The sequence below is a fragment of the Bufo bufo genome, chromosome 3 (genome assembly GCF_905171765.1).
Source record: "Bufo bufo chromosome 3, aBufBuf1.1, whole genome shotgun sequence".
Lineage (NCBI taxonomy): Eukaryota > Metazoa > Chordata > Amphibia > Anura > Bufonidae > Bufo > Bufo bufo.
The window spans coordinates 417,004,883-417,024,491 of NC_053391.1; the positions used below are offsets into that span (position 1 = coordinate 417,004,883).

The 19,609-nt window shown below is 42.4% G+C and overlaps 1 protein-coding gene across 1 annotated transcript in view; it reads right to left on the minus strand.

Annotated features, from left to right (window-relative positions):
• The window catches only part of ALCAM (activated leukocyte cell adhesion molecule), a 114,757-nt gene that overhangs the window by 59,454 nt on the left and 35,694 nt on the right, over positions 1-19,609 (minus strand). Inside the window, exons 2-3 of the mRNA XM_040424919.1 lie at positions 5,761-5,867; positions 3,491-3,710 (exon numbers count right to left, since the gene is read on the minus strand). Coding sequence (XP_040280853.1) covers positions 3,491-3,710; positions 5,761-5,867 — 327 coding nt within the window. The remainder of the gene's footprint in view (positions 1-3,490; positions 3,711-5,760; positions 5,868-19,609) is intronic.

Below are 19,609 nucleotides of genomic sequence, written 5' to 3' on the forward strand. Positions count from 1 at the left end.
AGTCTGGCCTCGATGTTTCTCTTGGAAAGCAAAGGTTTCCTCCTTGCACACCTCCCATGCAAGTTAAACTTGTACAGTCTCTTTCTGATTGTAGAGGCATGTACTTCTACATCAACAGTAGCCAGAGCCTGCTGTAGTTCTCGAGATGACACTTTAGGGTTTTTGGATACCTCTTTTAGCATCTTGCGGTCTGCTCTTGGGGTGAACTTGCTGGGGCGACCAGTCCTGGGCATGTTGGCAGTTGTTTTGAAAGCCCTCCACTTGTAGACTATCTTCCGGACAGTGGAATGGCTGATTTCAAAATCTTTTGAGATCTTTTTAAATCCCTTCCCAGACTCATAGGCTGCTACAATCTTTTTTCTGAAGTCCTCTGACAGCTCTTTTGCTCTCACCATGGTGCTCACTCTCACTTCAACAGTCAGGAGCACACCAAACTAAATGTCTGAGGTTTAAATAGGGCAAGCCTCATTCAACATGCAGAGTAACGATCTACTAATTATGTGCACCTGGTGTGATATACCTGTGTGAGATCTGAGCCAATTTAAGAGGGAATACATGTGAGGGTGTCCTATCTTTTTCCTCAGTTAGAATAGGCATTTTTGTAGAATGACATTTACAGAAGATCTTGAAAAGACTTTTCTTCAGTTTTCTTTGTTTAGTTGGATTACTTTAATCTCTCTGTATTGTTGAAACGTAGATGAAATAACCATTTATTAAAAATGTTACAAAAAACCACATGCTTTCAAAGGGTGTCCTAATTTTTTCACATGACTGTATATAGTTTTTCTATATTTTTTTTTTTATCATTGTAATCCTACTGACCCAGAGAAAGAAGGAAAGTTTTACCTCATACGCCGTAAAAATAAAATCCACAAAAGTGCATTTTTTTTTCCAATTTCACACATTTGGAATTTTTTTCCAGCTTCCCACTACATCACATGTAATATTAAATGATGCCATCAGAAAGTGTAATTTGTACCGTAAAAAACGGTGAATGGGAAAATCACAATGTTAGGAAAGGGCTTAGAAACACCATTGCATGTGTTATGCTTTTTTTTATATTAGAAAGCTTTCAAAAATTGTTCCTTAATCGAGGACAGATGGTGTTTACATTGGGACCAAACGTTCAAAAATTATACCTTAAGGCTACTTTCACACTTGCGTTCGGAGCGGATCCGTCTGGTGTCTGCACAGACGGATCCGCTCCTATAATGCAAACGATGGTATCCGTTCAGAACGGATCCGTCTGCATTATATTTCAGAAAAAAATCTAAGTGTAAAAGTTAGTCAGACGGATCTGTCCTGACTTTGCATTGAAAGTCAATGGGGGACGGATCAGTTTGAAATTGCACCATATTGTGTCAACTTCAAACGGATCCGTCCCCATTGACTTACATTGTAAGTCTGGACGGATCCGTTTGGCTCCGCACGGCCAGGCGGACACCCGAACGCTGCAAGCTGCGCTCGGGTGTCAGCCTGCTGAGCGGAACGGAGGCCAAACGGAGCCAAACTGAGGCATTCTGAGCGGATCCGCATCCACTCAGAATGCATTGGGGCTGTACGGATCCGTTCGGGGCCGCTTGTGAGAGCCTTCAAACGGAACTCACAAGCGGAACCCCGAACGCAAGTGTGAAAGTAGCCTAACAGGGGCAGATGTCTGCCTCTATTTATATACATTAATGTCAAGAGAAACAGTGACTTGTTCTGCACAAGTGTCTAAAAACTATGCCTTAACGGGGGCAGAATGCCTGCCCGTATTTATACACACATATAAGTGTGGAAGCAGGATGACAGAGTGACAGTACAAAGCAGGGATGGCTTTTTTGGAGAAATAAAAGGTGGCTAGGTATCTTCCAGTGAGGCTGAGCGCACACCATCAGCTCCCTCCAGGCAGCAGAATTCACTAAGTGGTACGGCAGCAACTGCAGCGCCAGCAACTTAGCCAGGTGGGAGTTAAGCTTGCACATCAGCTAATTGCTGGTTGTGTAGAGTTGTCTCCTGGCCACACATTCCATTAGTGATGGCTGACGATTGAGTGGACTAGGAGGGGTAGTCTGAGCAGTGGAAGCAGTAACTGATGATGATAGGCCACTTTTATTCTCCCACTGGATCGGGTGATGCCGCTTCATGTGCTGCAACAGAGCTATGGTGCCTACGTTTGTGTTTGAACACCCACGGCTTATTTGAATCCTGCTGATCTTGCAGACTTACACACTCTGCACTCAGTGGCAGCCGAGCGTGGCTTAGGTCTCACACGTTTGGAACCTGTCCCCAAAGTATCAGTGGCATCACCAGTTCCCGAGCTGACCATAACAACAAGTAGATTTGACCCTGCCAGTCTTTTGGCAGGTTCTAGCCATACATTGCCTCTGCTCTTTATTGTAGCCACCGCAGCCACCACCCTCCTCCTCTGCATCCCTGACTTCAGGACACAGTGTCAGACTCAATGGTGACATCTACATCATCCTGCTGTGACAGAGGAGTGAGCCATCGAGTCCACAATGTCATCCTCTTTGTCATCCTCAATGTGCAGGCGTTGACTACGTCATTTCACCCGGAAGCGGAGGTGCTGGCGGCTTCAGAGACGGAGGATGAACTCTTCAGAGTGAAATGAAATGATTGACGTCTACGCACTGCGAATCTGCATTGCTTTGCAAAAGCAGCAGATCTAGAGCACAGGTGCCAAGGGAGAGGGGAGTGTACTGAGCACCAAGATGTAGCTATAGCAGGTGCTCCTAGTGCTCCAGTCAGCCCCTTAGTGCTCCATCTAATTAATTTGAACAAATATAAAAGTAATGATATCTCCACAGCAGTACATGCTAAAAACAAAAGAAAGAAATTGTTTTAATCAGCATGATCAACCCTAACAGGCAGCATGACTGGTTTAATCGGGTTGATCATGCTGACAAGTGCTCTTTAACAACTGTTATTATCAAGACAAAGGGATGAAACTGTTAAAAAGGTCATGTCGCTCAAGTTTCTCAAGTCAAGCAGAAAACTGTTCAACTCAACAAAGACAGCAGCCTTTGTGCCTTTTGATTTACAGTCAATTCTTACCAAGCACAAGTAGATCTTTACACTGGTAAGAACTCCAACTGGGTACAGTTAAGTAGCAGGTATACTGTCTATTATCAGTACTATATGCACTACAATATCTATTGCATACTTTAAGAAACCTCTATACTTCTAGCAGGTGATGTAAAGTATAGCATTTTGAAATATGTCCCATTCTGTGACAGGAAGAATGATCTTTTCTCTTTCATGGCGTACAATTACCTCCAAACCTTCATATTTGGCTTTCAAAACAATGAGGCTCTAATGCAAGGTAAGAAGTCAAAATTGCAGCTGATGAAGAGTACAATTCAGTTTTCCTGTTGCTTGACAGCGAGTGATGATATAGAACGAAATGTTCCCTTTTTCAATTAAGCTTCCTGGATACTGTCCCCAGATACAGAACCATAAATTTCGTATACTGGTAGAGTGTACTTACTGAAAACCTTGACTAGCGTTGGCACTTCAAATACATTGTCTACTGTTATTAGCATACACACAAATCTCTTTTCATCAGTGATCCTTGCATTCGAGATGGACAACGTGTAGTTCTCGGATAGATCCAGGCGTCCATTGTATTCTGGTACATCATCAAAACTGGTCTTGTTTTTTACAGCAGACCGAGTAGCTACAAACACAGCATTTTCATCTGGTTGTTCCTAAGCACAGACAAATAACATCAGGTACTGTGCATCTAGCATGAGGGAAGACATTATCCAATAAAGTCATGTTAAAATGCACTTTTATTAAAGGGATAATACAGCGAGAACAGAAACTGCTTTGCCTGGGCAACAGAACTGTAAAAGCCACTCCCCACCAGCCATTACTAGTAGCACACAGATCAAGAATTGCCATACTGTAGGATGATCACACACTTTAATATTGTGAATTAACTGGAAGTAAGGAGAATGGAAACACTCAGTTCAGATCTTGTCCACACAAGGCAATTTTGATGCAGTTTTTTCACTGTGCTCTTTAAAGAGGACCTGCCATAGGAGTTTTTTCTAACACTGTAGCCCTCCTCCAGCAGATAGTATCACCCTTTTTTTTTCAGATTGGCCCCTCTGTTGCTCCGCTATGGCCCACGCTCTGTTCTGATGCCCAATATGCTAATGAGTAGCAAAGGTACATGGAGGAAACCTCAGCTCTCATCATCGGTGTCAGAACAAAGTGGGGGCCAAAGCGGAGCAAAGGAGGAGCCCAACTGAAAATAAAAAGCGCGATGACATCTGCTGGAGGCGGACTACAGTTTTAAAAGAAAAAAATCCTATGACAGGTCTGCTTTAATCACATATTATGTTAGATTAAACTGCACCTGTCATCAATTTTTGAATTTCAAATCTGATCAGGGACAAATTGTCTTTCTACAAATATTGACCCTGGTGTGCACTGACTTCCCAGGGAGTCATCTCAGCCGCACAACTATCCCTGCCCTTTGAGAGTGAACACTGACCAATCAGATTCATCAGAGTTCTGTATGAGTTCACATGATAAACCAATGAGTAGCAAAATGCTTTACTCTAATGGGATTAACAGGTTATAGATATTAGTGACCTATCCTGGGCATAGATAATCAATATCCTATTGGTGGAGATCCAACAATGATCAGCTGTTTTTCTCTAGCCCCTAATGTATACTGATCAGCACTCATTTTAGAGAGTGTCAGCAGTTTTGCATTGTCAGGGTGCTAGGTAGAGGCCAGTGAGAGCAGGAAAACATTATTTTTGTGTTTTTTATTTTTATTCTCAGTACTGCAAATATCAACTTTTATTCTGCCAGATTTTGCTCCTGGAAGTGCCCAGGAGTCGGTGTTTCACAGTGAAGTGCTAAATGCATTGAACTGCTTCAGAGCCCCTCCCTTCTGCTCTGGGAGACAGATGTGGTGGTCTCCTGGTTCAATGCTACAAATGTTACTCAGAGCAAAGGGGAGGAGCAGCTCAATGCATAGAGCACCCACTACAGGAGCACAATTCTGGAGAACAAAAGTCCATATTCACACTACTCCTGATAATAAAAGCTCCACAAAATATATGTTTGTCTTGCTTTCCCCAGCCACTGCCTAAGTTTACTTTTACACTGGCATTTTGGTTTCCGTTTGCGAGATCCATTCAGGGCTCTCACAAGCGGTCCAAAACGGATCAGTTTTAGCCCTAATGCATTCTGAATGGAAAAGGATCCGCTCAGAATGCATCAGTTTGCCTCCGATCAGTCTCCATTCCGCTTTGGAGATGGACACCAAAACGCTGCTTGCAGCGTTTTGGTGTCTGATGAAACTGAGCCAAACGGATCCGTCCTGGCAGACCAATGCAAGTCAATGGGGACGTCACTGACAAAATCTGGCACAATAGAAAACGGAACCGTCCTCCACTGACTTTCAATGGTGTTCCAGACAGATCCGTCTAGGCTATGTTAAAGATATTACAACCGGATCCGTTCTGAACGGATGAAGACTGTTGTATTATCTGAAAGGATCAGTCTATGACGTATCTGCACAAAACGCGAGTGCGAAAGTAACCTAACACGGTCAGCAATTTTGCATGTTTTGACAGACTCCTTTTAAGTTACTTATACAATGACTACTATTCAAGAAAGCTGCAGTATAGGTTACTAGAAGATAATCACAGTTTAGAAAAGCATTGTGCGTTTATAAGAGCCATGAATCTAGAAGCCTAAGGACCATCAGATAATTCTCAAATTCATCATACTTACATATTTCCATTTTCCAAATAGTAGACCATCAAGTTTTTCTTGGCCACGACCACAAGGTATATCAATTGTTTCTCCATAAATTGCACTAACCGTATGTAAACCAAAACCTGCAAAAAAAAAAATTAAAAAATATATATATTATTTTATGCTTCCAAAATACATCTAACAGAGCTTTGAAAAAGATCAGTTGGTCATGAATGAATGAGGAGATGATTTCATTTATCCACAAGGTTTTTCATTTTCAGTTTTAATAACAGATTAAAGCCTTCCCATTCTTGAGATGAAAACCCCCCTTTTTTAAACTAGCACAAACAAGACAAAACATTTCAGATGAAACGGAGTTGAGGTAATCCCAAGAGGCCAAGCATATGAGCTCGATTTATTCCTATATCTGTACTACACACAACAGGACAGGTTCAGTACGTAATATCCATTCAGCAAGATATTGGAGATGATAGATCAGGATTCCCATGAAGCATAAGTAAAGAATGCAGAAGTGGTTTCTGTTTGCGCTGGTATTATGGACGATTGACACCTTGCAATTCCAATAGTGTAAAAGAAACCCGGAATTACAAATGACCAGCTTAACTGACAAGTCAGACGTGAGTAGATTCTGCATGGTCACCCACATACCACGCAGAAGAGAAAGAACTGGGCTGCTGCTCAGTAAACAGCATGATGACAAAAATTCTATGAGAAGCTGCAAAACCTTTCCGATTGTGAACCCAGCAGTAAACGCCACTGCATAAGAAACATTGATATAAATAGGTTTCTGTTGGCACCTGTTAGTGCCAGTCATCCAGGTTCACGATTCACGCTTGGTAAGGCTCCTGGCAAGAACTACACTTAGCTGAGTGTGCCTTATATTTAGTGAGCTAAAGTGTTAATCACATCCTTATGCCTCATTCACACGTCAGTGTTCGGTCAGTGATTGTGAGCCAAAACCAGGTACGGCTCTAAACACAGAAGAGGAGCAGATCTTTCCCTTCTACCTTATGTCTGTGGAGGCTCCACTCCTGGTTTTGGCTCACAATCACTGATGGAAATCACTGACGTGTGAACGAGGCTTTGGCCTCATGCACACGGCCGTTCCGTGCATTGAGGACCGCAATTGCAGCGGGACGGACCCATTCAACCTGAATGGGTCTGTGGTATGTCTGCACCGCAAAAAATATGACAGGTCATATTTTTTTGCTGTGCAGAACCACGGAAGCACTCCGTAGTGCTTCCGGTGTTCCGTTCCGTGACTCCATTCCGCATCTCTGGAATTGCAGACCCATTCAAGTGAATGGGTCCGTATCCGTGATGCGGTGTGCACATGGCCCAACGGCCGTGTGCATGAGGCCTTTACTTGACAAGCTGTCTGGTGGTTGTTGTGCTCTTTTCTCTTATGGAAAAACCTTATTAACCACCTCCGGACCGCTGTACGCACAGACGCGTCCTGGAGGTGGTTGATTCATTCCGAGTGGACGCATATACGCGTCATCTCGCGAGACGCGAGATTTCCTGTGAACGCGCGCACACAGGCGCGCGCGCTCACAGGAACGGAAGGTAAGAGAGTTGATCTCCAGCCTGCCAGCGGCGATCGTTCGCTGGCAGGCTGGAGATGTGTTTTTTTTAACCCCTAACAGGTATATTAGACGCTGTTTTGATAACAGCGTCTAATATACCTGCTACCTGGTCCTCTGGTGGTCCCATTTGTTTGGATCGACCACCAGAGGACACAGGTAGCTCAGTAAAGTAGCACCAAGCACCACTACACTACACTACACCCCCCCCCCCCGTCACTTATTAACCCCTTATTAGCCCCTGATCACCCCATATAGACTCCCTGATCACCCCATATAGACTCCCTGATCACCCCCCTGTCATTGATTACCCCCCTGTCATTGATTACCCCCCTGTCATTGATCAACCCCCTGTAAAGCTCCATTCAGATGTCCGCATGATTTTTACGGATCCACTGATAGATGGATCGGATCCGCAAAACGCATCCGGACGTCTGAATGAAGCCTTACAGGGGCATGATCAATGACTGTGGTTATCACCCCATATAGACTCCCTGATCACCCCCCTGTCATTGATCACCCCCCTGTCATTGATTACCCCCCTGTAAAGCTCCATTCAGACGTCCGCATGATTTTTACGGATCCACTGATAGATGGATCGGATCCGCAAAACGCATCCGGACGTCTGAATGAAGCCTTACAGGGGCATGATCAATGACTGTGGTGATCACCCCATATAGACTCCCTGATCACCCCCCTGTAAAGCTCCATTCAGATGTCCGCATGATTTTTACGGATCCACTGATAGATGGATCGGATCCGCAAAACGCATCCGGACGTCTGAATGAAGCCTTACAGGGGCATGATCAATGACTGTGGTTATCACCCCATATAGACTCCCTGATCACCCCCCTGTCATTGATCACCCCCCTGTCATTGATTACCCCCCTGTAAAGCTCCATTCAGACGTCCGCATGATTTTTACGGATCCACTGATAGATGGATCGGATCCGCAAAACGCATCCGGACGTCTGAATGAAGCCTTACAGGGGCATGATCAATGACTGTGGTGATCACCCCATATAGACTCCCTGATCACCCCCCTGTCATTGATCACCCCCCTGTAAAGCTCCATTCAGACGTCCGCATGATTTTTACGGATCCACTGATAGATGGATCGGATCCGCAAAACGCATACGGACGTCTGAATGAAGCCTTACACGGGCGTGATCAATGACTGTGGTTATCACCCCATATAGACTCCCTGATCACCCCCCTGTCATTGATCACCCCCCTGTCATTGATCACCCCCCTGTCATTGATCACCCCCCTGTCATTGATCACCACCCCTGTCATTGATCACCACCCCTGTCATTGATCACCCCCCCTGTCATTGATCACCCCCCCTGTCATTGATCACCCCCCCTGTCATTGATCACCCCCCTGTCATTGATCACCCCCCTGTCATTGATCATCCCCTGTCATTGATCAACCCCCCTGTCATTGATCACCCCCCTGTCATTGATCACCCCCCTGTAAGGCTCCATTCAGACATTTTTTTGTCACAAGTTAGCGGAATTATTATTTTTTTTTCTTACAAAGTCTCATATTCCACTAACTTGTGACAAAAAATTAAATCTCACATGAACTCACCATACCCCTCACGGAATCCAAATGCGTAAAATTTTTTAGACATTTATATTCCAGACTTCTTCTCACGCTTTAGGGCCCCTAGAATGCCAGGGCAGTATAAATACCCCACATGTGACCCCATTTCGGAAAGAAGACACCCCCAGGTATTCCGTGAGGGGCATATTGAGTCCATGAAAGATTGAAATTTTTGTCCGAAGTTAGCGGAACGGGAGACTTTGTGAGAAAAAAATAAAAAATATCAATTTCCGCTAACTTGTGCCAAAAAAAAAAAATTTCTATGAACTCGCCATGCCCCTCATTGAATACCTTGGGGTGTCTTCTTTCCAAAATGGGGTCACATGTGGGGTATTTATACTGCCCTGGCATTCTAGGGGCCCCAAAGCGTGAGAAGAAGTCTGGTATCCAAATGTCTAAAAATGCCCTCCTAAAAGGAATTTGGGCCCCTTTGCGCATCTAGGCTGCAAAAAAGTGTCACACATCTGGTATCGCCGTACTCAGGAGAAGTTGGGGAATGTGTTTTGGGGTGTCATTTTACATATACCCATGCTGGGTGAGATAAATATCTTGGTCAAATGCCAACTTTGTATAAAAAAATGGGAAAAGTTGTCTTTTGCCAAGATATTTCTCTCACCCAGCATGGGTATATGTAAAAAGACACCCCAAAACACATTCCCCAACTTCTCCCGAGTACGGAGATACCAGATGTGTGACACTTTTTTGCAGCCTAGGTGGGCAAAGGGGCCCATATTCCAAAGAGCACCTTTCGGATTTCACTGGTCATTTACCTAATTACCACACATTAGGGCCCCTGGAAAATGCCAGGGCAGTATAACTACCCCACAAGTGACCCCATTTTGGAAAGAAGACACCCCAAGGTATTCCGTGAGGGGCATGGCGAGTTCCTAGAATTTTTTATTTTTTGTCACAAGTTAGTGGAAAATGATGATTTATTTTTTTTTTTTTTTCATACAAAGTCTCATATTCCACTAACTTGTGACAAAAAATAAAAACTTCCATGAACTCACTATGCCCATCAGCGAATACCTTGGGGTCTATTCTTTCCAAAATGGGGTCACTTGTGGGGTAGGTATAATGCCCTGGTATTTTAGGGGCCCAAATGTGTGGTAAGGAGTTTGAAATCAAATTCTGTAAAAAATGACGAGTGAAATCCGAAAGGTGCTCTTTGGAATATGGGCCCCTTTGCCCACCTAGGCTGCAAAAAAGTGTCACACATCTGGTATCTCCGTATTCAGGAGAAGTTGGGGAATGTGTTTTGGGGTGTCTTTTTACATATACCCATGCTGGGTGAGAGAAATATCTTGGCAAAAGACAACTTTTCCCATTTTTTTATACAAAGTTGGCATTTGACCAAGATATTTATCTCACCCAGCATGGGTATATGTAAAATGACACCCCAAAACACATTCCCCAACTTCTACTGAATACGGAGATACCAGATGTGTGACACTTTTTTGCAGCCTAGGTGGGCAAAGGGGCCCACATTCCAAAGAGCACCTTTCGGATTTCACTCGTCATTTTTTACAGAATTTGATTTCAAACTCCTTACCACACATTTGGGCCCCTAGAATGCCAGGGCAGTATAACTACCCCACAAGTGACCCCATTTTGGAAAGAAGAGACCCCAAGGTATTTCGTGATGGGCATAGTGAGTTCATGGAAGTTTTTATTTTTTGTCACAAGTTAGTGGAATATGAGACTTTGTAAGAAAAAAAAAAAAAAAAAAATCATCATTTTCCGCTAACTTTTGACAAAAAATAAAAAGTTCTATGAACTCACTATGCCCATCAGCGAATACCTTAGGGTGTGTACTTTCCGAAATGGGGTCATTTGTGGGGTGTTTGTACTGTCTGGGCATTGTAGAACCTCAGGAAACATGACAGGTGCTCAGAAAGTCAGAGCTGCTTCAAAAAGCGGAAATTCACATTTTTGTACCATAGTTTGTAAACGCTATAACTTTTACCCAAACCATTTTTTTTTTACCCAAACATTTTTTTTTTATCAAAGACATGTAGAACAATAAATTTAGAGCAAAATTTATATATGGATGTCGTTTTTTTTTGCAAAATTTTACAACTGAAAGTGAAAAATGTCATTTTTTTGCAAAAAAATCGTTAAATTTCGATTAATAACAAAAAAAGTAAAAATGTCAGCAGCAATGAAATACCACCAAATGAAAGCTCTATTAGTGAGAAGAAAAGGAGGTAAAATTCATTTGGGTGGTAAGTTGCATGACCGAGCAATAAATGGTGAAAGTAGTGTAGGTCAGAAGTGTAAAAAGTGGCCTGGTCTTTCAGGGTGTTTAAGCACTGGGGGCTGAGGTGGTTAAGGGAAAAATTTTACAGCATGAACCTCATGAGTTCTGACCAATGTTCAGATTTCCGTTGGAACCAGGTAGGAACCAATTTAATTTAGGATGCCAGCACACATACTGAAGTGCCGTTTGGCTTTACCATAAATTGCAGTAGGCTTTACAGCAAAACTGCCAATGTTTTACCGCAAATTGTTGTGGATTTGGGATACGTATTTTGTGGCCGCAGTTTGTAAAACACATTAATTTACCATGTTCCACCTGAAAACACCATGAAACCAATAACTTAGAGGAAATACAAGCAGTTGCAGAATTTGGCAGGCCATGCACATTGGGGGGGAAATCTACTTTATCCAACATTTTTGGCAGAAAATTAGGTACCGATATTATCGGCTGATATTCAGGATTTTGTACATTAATCGGTATTGGCATCTAACCTTGCCGATATACAGATAATGCGTATAAAGCAAATACTAGTGAGCGCTTCCATTATGGAAGGGCGCACTAGTAAGCATTGGGTGCCGGGAGCGGGGAAGAAGCGCAGCAAGCGCTTCCGATACTCACCCTCCCTGGTCTTCTTTGATGGTGCCCGCGCTAGGATGTAGCGCGCGCACTATGACCCGACGCTGCCCGCTGTCAGGTGACAGTGCAGCGCGGGCCGGAGAACACAGGGGAGCGAGACACCGGACCTGGAGATGAAGAGGAGCCGTGGCGCAGGAGAGGTGAGGAGTTTTTTATTTTATTCATTTATAAAGGTCTGATCTGAGGTCTGATAGGGGTTAATAAAGGGCTGATCTGAGGTCTGATCGGGGTAAATAAGTCAGTGAGGAGGGGCGGATGGTGTGGAAATTGGTTTTTGGCACTAGTATATTAGAAATGTAAATTATAAATTGACTACCAACTAAGGACTTTAATAAGTTATATTTTACATTTATAATATACTAGTGCCAAATGCAAATTTCCACCACCTCAGTGACTACCAACTAATATAATATTTATTATGAGATCGGCCTGAAAGTTCACAGAATATCGGTATAGGCTTTAAAAAAAATCATATTTGTCGATTCCTACTAAAAATCATTTTCAATTGGCCTTTATTAAAAATATTGAACCGTTCTGTCATAAAGAGTTAACTGCTTTTCTAACTGTGTGACTGGTACTTTCACTTTGTGCAGTCATCTAATAACCCTTTTTTCAAAACTACTTGTTTAAGCCACATTCTTATCATTAAGATAATGATTAAGCTATAATGATTGTTTATAATGTCAGAGAGCAGAGATAAGGAGCCCTTCAGCTCTGGAAAAGAGAAAATCCACAGGTAGCTAGTAGAGAATCTCAGCTCTGTACAGAAAAAAAGGACTCCATATTCTTAATAAAGACCAATTAAAAAAAAGATTTTTAGTTAAAAATTAGTACAATGCAATTATAAACAAATTGCTCCCAAAGGTGTACATAGTCTTTAACAGAACGGGTGTAAATTCATGGGAAAGGGACGTGCCCTAAATGTGGCACCATGCTCCAATGTGCCAATCTTTTGGATTATACGAAGTCAACAAATAGGTGGTGTAAAGTTAGACTAGCTAGATCTATAGATGGACTATATTTATCATCCAGCATCAGCTATCTTACTTTCAGACAGTATTAGTAAATGTGGGCCATTCTGCCCTACATACAGAGGATTCTTTAGTGAGCACCATGAATTATTGTAATTGTATGTAGATAAAAAAAAATGGTTGATCAAGCTGTGATGTGTATTGTGGGATTGTTTGTATGAAAGATTAAAAGATCCCACTTTTTTTTTTTACTTATGGTAACGCTAAAACTGTATGGGCCATATAATATAGTTATATAGCAGAATTCATTCTCTCTTAGTGATGGTCTCTTATGACAGCTCTATATGACCACTTGTGCAACTCAACAGGATACAGTTTTTTCAAAATGTGACATCACAGTTGGTCTTTTTATTAGTGCTGCATGTTAACTGTGCAATATTAAATGTGAAAAGGAAAAAGGCTGTATACAAAACATCTGAACGAGGTACCAGAGAACTGATATGTGCTTTATGCTATGAATTATATGGAATGGGTGGACACTTACTATGCAGTATGTCTTTCCAAAGGACTTAACAGGAGTTATTCTGGAAATAATACTGATGACTTATCCTCAGGATAGGTCATCAATATCAAAACGGCAGGGGTTCGACCTCAGGGAGCCCCGCTGATCAGCTGTTAGAAGAGGTTCAGCGCTCCGTGAGCACCGCTGCCTCTTCCTAGGTCATGTAATGTCACTGTACATCTGTCATATGGCCTAGTTGCACCTCAGCCCCAGTAAAATGAATGGGGCTGAACTACAATACCAAGCATAGCCGCTATACCATGTATGGTGCTGTGTTTGGTAAGCTGCTAAGAGTCCGCTATGCTCACCAGAGCTCCGGGGAGGATGGCGGCTCCCTAAAGCAGCTGATTAGCAGGAGTGCTGGGACTTGGACCTCTGCTCCTGGATAACCCCTTTAATATTGATGTTGACTGCTTAGGATAGCTCATTAGCACCAGAGTGACAGACTCCCAGTACCCCCACTGATCAGTTGGCTTAAACTATGTATTCTGACTCAGCTTGCATGACATTCTTCGGCTGCTACACAGTATATGGAGCTGTGCTTGCTTTCTGATGCACTGTGGCTCCTTCTAACAGCTGATTGACAGGGTGGTTGGAGTCTGACCACTGCTGGTCTGATACTAAAGACCTATCCTAAATATAGGTAACCAGTTAAGTCCTGGAATACCCATTTAAAGAGGTATCCTGGTTTCATGATATTGATACTCTATCCTCAAGATAGGGTCTGACTGTAGGCACCTCTGCTGTTTAGCTCATGCTCGGAGCTCATGCATGCGAGGCATCCTCTTCAATGTGTACCTGCAAGCCATCTACATTGTAGTGGTGGTGCAATATAATTACAGCTTCTTCTACCATTTACTTGAATTGCCCTCCACCACCGGTACAACATAGACAGCGTGGTGGTAAAAACTGGCGAGGACACAGAAGCTCAGTAGCATCTACAAGCAGCCAATCGGCAGGGTGCCAAAGTCAGACACTCCACCAATCTGAAACTGATGACCTATCCTGAGGACAGGTCATCAGTTTCATGAAACAAGAACAACCCTGTCAGTCTCTGAGGACTAGATTGTCATCTGACTAAAATACATCTTGTACAGGTTAACAAACAATAAAAAGTCACAACTAACAACCGCAATATTGCCACAATGCATAAGTTAGAAGTTTTGCAGTGTGTTGGCAGGGCACAGATTCAATTATAATCCTTGAATCATGTCAACAGTACTTTTATATTACAGCTCCAGATTCATTCCATCATTGCAAATAAATGTGCAAGTATGCTCTGTTAGTAAAAGATCCTCAGGTACAGTTTACTCCTTCTCCTCAAGTAATAAAACACATACTGGGTGACATTTACTAAGAGTGATGAATTGTGGCCTTCCAACCTGTCAAAAGTAGTACAGTGTGTGCCAAATTTCTTGACAGGAAGGCGGAGAGCACATCTAAACAATACCATTTCTCCCTGACATTAGGGAAGATGTACTAACAAAAACGCCTCAGAGTTCTGTCTCAAACTGAGTTAGTATTCTGATCTATAAAGTGTCTTTCTCGACAGTGAGGTATGGCTTTGCAGAAAAGGGCTGTGGCATAAGAGGCAACAACATAGGACAAAATTGTTTGAGAATTTTGGCGCACAATTCTGATGCAAAGTAGGCCACCTAATATATGGTATAAACTTACATTAGACAGCCATATTTATCATCCAGCATCAGCCACCGTCATAAATCTGCGGCAATTTTGCACTGTCTAGTCAAAGTTCACACTTTCTATCATTAGACCGCGTTCCTAAATCTACCCCACTGCTTTCTGCCTCTTGTTACGTAGCGGATGTGGAACCACTGTACCAACCTAACAGATTTGACTTGAAGGAATTATCCTGGCATTCGCCCCTTAACCCCTATACAGGATCTGGACTTTGCTGCAGGGGAACCAGGCCGCTACATCTGGGAGTAGTCTCTCTTTGCTTTACAGCTAACCAACAAAGGTCAAGAGGCACTGGTGTAGAGCACTGAGGGATCAGGCAAAAAAAAGTCAGTGGCAGGCCGAGGTCAATTTGATAAACAGTCCGAGTTCAGGGTGGGCAACTAAGGGTCAGCATGGACATGAGGCAGAGGTCAGGACAATCAGCGAAAGTTCAAGACCGGGGAACAGGCATAAGTCGATAACTAGGCAGAAGTCGGAACACGGGCACAACTTTGCAGAACACTAACGGACTAGAACTTATTGCTCAGGCTTACCCTTTAAGAGCCAGAGGGAGTCAGTGTGCATACCCTATGGGAAGAATGAAAGGGGCTTAGCTGGCAAGTAGGCCGCAGCTTGTGTGGAGAGACAGAGCTACCCCGGCAGCCGGACCCACCCGTAGGGAGAGGAGAGCAGAGAAGTCGGGTTTGCGCCAAGGGCTGCCGCTGAGACTCTTTTTCTCATGAGAAACTATTTATACAGAAAGATGACCTAACCTGAAATGTATGTAAATTTGTAATAAAATTTACTATTTTATTATTGTTAAAAGAAAGAAGCATCTCAAAATGGCACAAATCTGCCCCAAAAAGTAGTAACAGCACAGAAACAATAAAGGTACAAAAGAATAAATGGCAGCAGGTTAACACCTCACATTCAACTGATCTTTACTGTAATGTTTCCACAATTATATGACAAACATCCCAATGCATAGGAACAGCTCAGTAGCATAGGAGTCACAAATGTGTTTCATGTATGACTAAAGCTAACGGATTAGAAATTGTACGACTCAATGCGTTTAATGCGGCAAGTGTAAACTTGTGATCAAAGCCAACAGAAATAGTATGTATTGAAGGCTGGATGAGCACCACCTAGGATACTCTGCCACAACCGTATCATACTAGGACATGTGTCACACAAATACATTTCTATCAAATAAGCTCCTCTGTGTAAGGGTTCAGTGATGGCGAAATATACAACCAATACAGTAATATCTCACATCCATTCTAATATGAAGATCGGGGCAAGACATGAGCAGGAAACTGAACATCAGACACCCTCCACCAATGACTGACGCAGAATACGCTAGATGTGGGAACATCACTTCATTTAACAAGGCAGTGGTCTACTATGTATTCTTATTAAAGGGTCACTCCCACCTCAGCCACTCATGGCTAAGATCAGAACAACCCTCGCAAGCTGGGCCCGTTTCGGAAACCGCCAAGTAGGAAAACTCAACGTAGGCTTATAGCACAAGAGTGAACAGAGCCTTACTCCATGCCGCTTTCTGGTTGCTGTTTTGATCCCAGTCCTGTTCTCTGCTGGATAAAAAATGATATGTACAAACCAATCCCATATTTCATAGATCTACTGCTTAAGCAAGCAACAGAGTAATTAATGACAAAAGGGGGGTAAAACTATTCGCCGACTTTTGAATCTGCATTGGATAATGGAGACCTTAAGAAGGAGATTAATATTTTTTAAAGGAAATGCTCCAGATACGGATTCCTTTTTTGTAGATATTTTTACTCTATTTTCCCATGACTAAGGGGACAACCATCTTGTCTGAGATACTATTAACAGCATACAGAGATGTACTATACAGCAGCCACATGCACCATAGGAACCTGTAGACTTTCATAGGAGAGTTTTCTAGGCATGATCACAAGAGTAGGAGGAAGGGAACTATGGCCATCACCTATTGCAAACTGTGTGATCCTGCATATAGATAATAATACATTTCATGAATTATAGTAAAAATCCTTTCTGTGGATAATGAGATGACTGCTGAGAAGTGTCCATTACAAAGCTCAAAATGAGAACTGCGATATTTTTAAATACAGATAGATAATGACATCGAAAATTAGAATAAACCACCAAAAATTCTTAAAAAAAAGTTTAACATAAAAACTTGATTCAAAAATAATCATTTTATGATGACAAATTCCATTTAAAGGGAAAGTGGCATCCGTTTTTTTATTGCCCTCAGAAAGGGCCGCATAAACTATTGACAGCCATTTTGCTAAAGATTCTGTATATATAAAAAAAAAAAAAAAGCTTTAGTGCTGGGTTATTCAGTACAAAAAGACAGGACAGCTTTTATATGGAAAAAAAAAATCATTCTCCATTAGTCTCTATTCCAGACCCCTGATATACAGTTTACTGCTCCCCCCACGCAAACTGCCTTGTGTGTGTTGTCTGCCCTATCTACAGCACAAGTGAGCTCGCCTCCTTGGATTCTTTCCCCCTCTCCACTCAAACCTGCTGTAAACAACCTTCTGTTTCTTCCTGCTCAACAGAGAGAGAAGGGGAGAGGCGAGATCTGTGTGAGATAGTTATGTCAGCCTGCAGCACCAGTAGCTAGGTGGAGGTGTTGCACACAGAAGTAAAAATGTAGGAGACATAGAGACTGCTATCAATCACTGATAACACTTCCCAGTTTATAGCTATAAGTGACTGACAGCTATCTCTGTATACACACTTACACAGAGAATGCGATCAATCACTGATAACAGGTCAGCAAACGCCTATCTCTCCTGACTAATACAAATGCACATTCGCCTGAACGTGTACTTATATGTAGAGAGGGGAGAAAACCACTGCTAGACATTTCTAATGACAGCTTATTTCCCGGGAGAGCAAAAGGATTAGTCAAAAATATTCATCTCACAAGATTCTTCCCTCCCTCGATCATCTGTCAGGTTCAGCCATCAATACACTAATGTGTATGGGGGTCTTTCCACAGAGACTGCTATCAATCACTGATAATACCTCCACTGTGTACAACTGAATTCGGAAAAAGCCAAGATTTAAAAGTATAAATTATAAGTTTTACTGATTCTTTTCCCATAAAACTATATATCAGTCTGCTCAGCTCCTCTTGCTCTATAACATGCTGCCTGCATTGTGTGGTGACAGCTTCTCTTCACTAATTTGTTTGGACTTTTAGCACGGCAAACAGCCTTCCTTGACTTTTCTTATTCACTGTGGTCAGTGAGACCCCCCAGTAGTGACTCAAATAGAACAACTATACTGATAAGCAGCAGTGAACTAAACAATGGATTCCCTATCTATATAGCAGTTTTATCTCTCCGTGCCTATTGCTACAGAAGAACAAGATTTAGTATTTACTTTTCTTGCCATAATACCGCCGAAATTCCAAAGTCAAACAGATAAAATTCTTAAAATGCTTTCTGCGAATATTGAGTTTAAAAAAAAAACACTTCTGACAGAACTGTACCTTTAATAGATTTTACAGCCAATTACAAACATATACATTATGAGTTAGGCTACTTTCACACTCGCGTTTAGTGCGGATCCGTTCAGATAATACAACCGTCTGCATCCGTTCAGAATGGATCAGTTTGTATTATCTTTAACATAACCAAGACGTTTTCTATTGTGCCAGATTGTGTCATAGAAAACGGATCCGTCCCCATTGACTTACATTGTGTGTCAGGACGGATCCGTTTGACTCAGTTTCGTCAGACGGACACCAAAACGCTGCAAGGAGTGTTCTGGTGTCCGCCTCCAAAGCGGAATGGTGACTGGAGGGAAACGGATGTTGCTTGAGAAAGACCTTTACGGTCGAAATGTCGCTTTTTTTTGCTGGTGAAATAAATTCCACTGAATTGAAGACAGGAGAGTGCTGCGGTTTCTTCTATATGACGCATCCAAGGGGGAACTTCTGACTGGCTCCCAACACGGCTGGTACCACCACAAGATAAGACTTAAATTTTTCGTTGTGCTGCTATACGCATTTTTTCCTATGGAGGGAAACTGATGCATTCTGAGTGGATCCTTTTCCATTCGGAATGCATTAGGGCAAAACTGATCCGTTTTGGGCCACTTGTGAGAGCCCTGAACGGATCTCACAAACGGAAAGCCAAAACGCCAGTGTGAAAGTAGCTTATAATCGCCCTTACCTCTGGCCCCAAAATTTGTTTCTAATTCTTCAATGAACAAGGCTCTAAATAACCTAGCTTTCTAAAGAATTGCAATATCCTTCAGACGTGGATGAAAAGTTTTTGTACGTGAAATGATAAATCAGAAGTGACTAACAAAGCATAATAGACCTGTACAGTCATCTATCATTTGGTCATGTTCCTGTTTGTTCTGAAGAATAATTTCATGCTATTTATAAGCCTGCCAATTGGCTTTATCTAATTTTCGCAGGTTGGTTATCAAATAATTGTTTCTGGTCTTTGGATTAATGAAAAAATCTCATAAGCTTCTTTTTTTTTTTGCAACCGTAACTATAATAATGATATAGATGAAAAAGGCAGTGGTG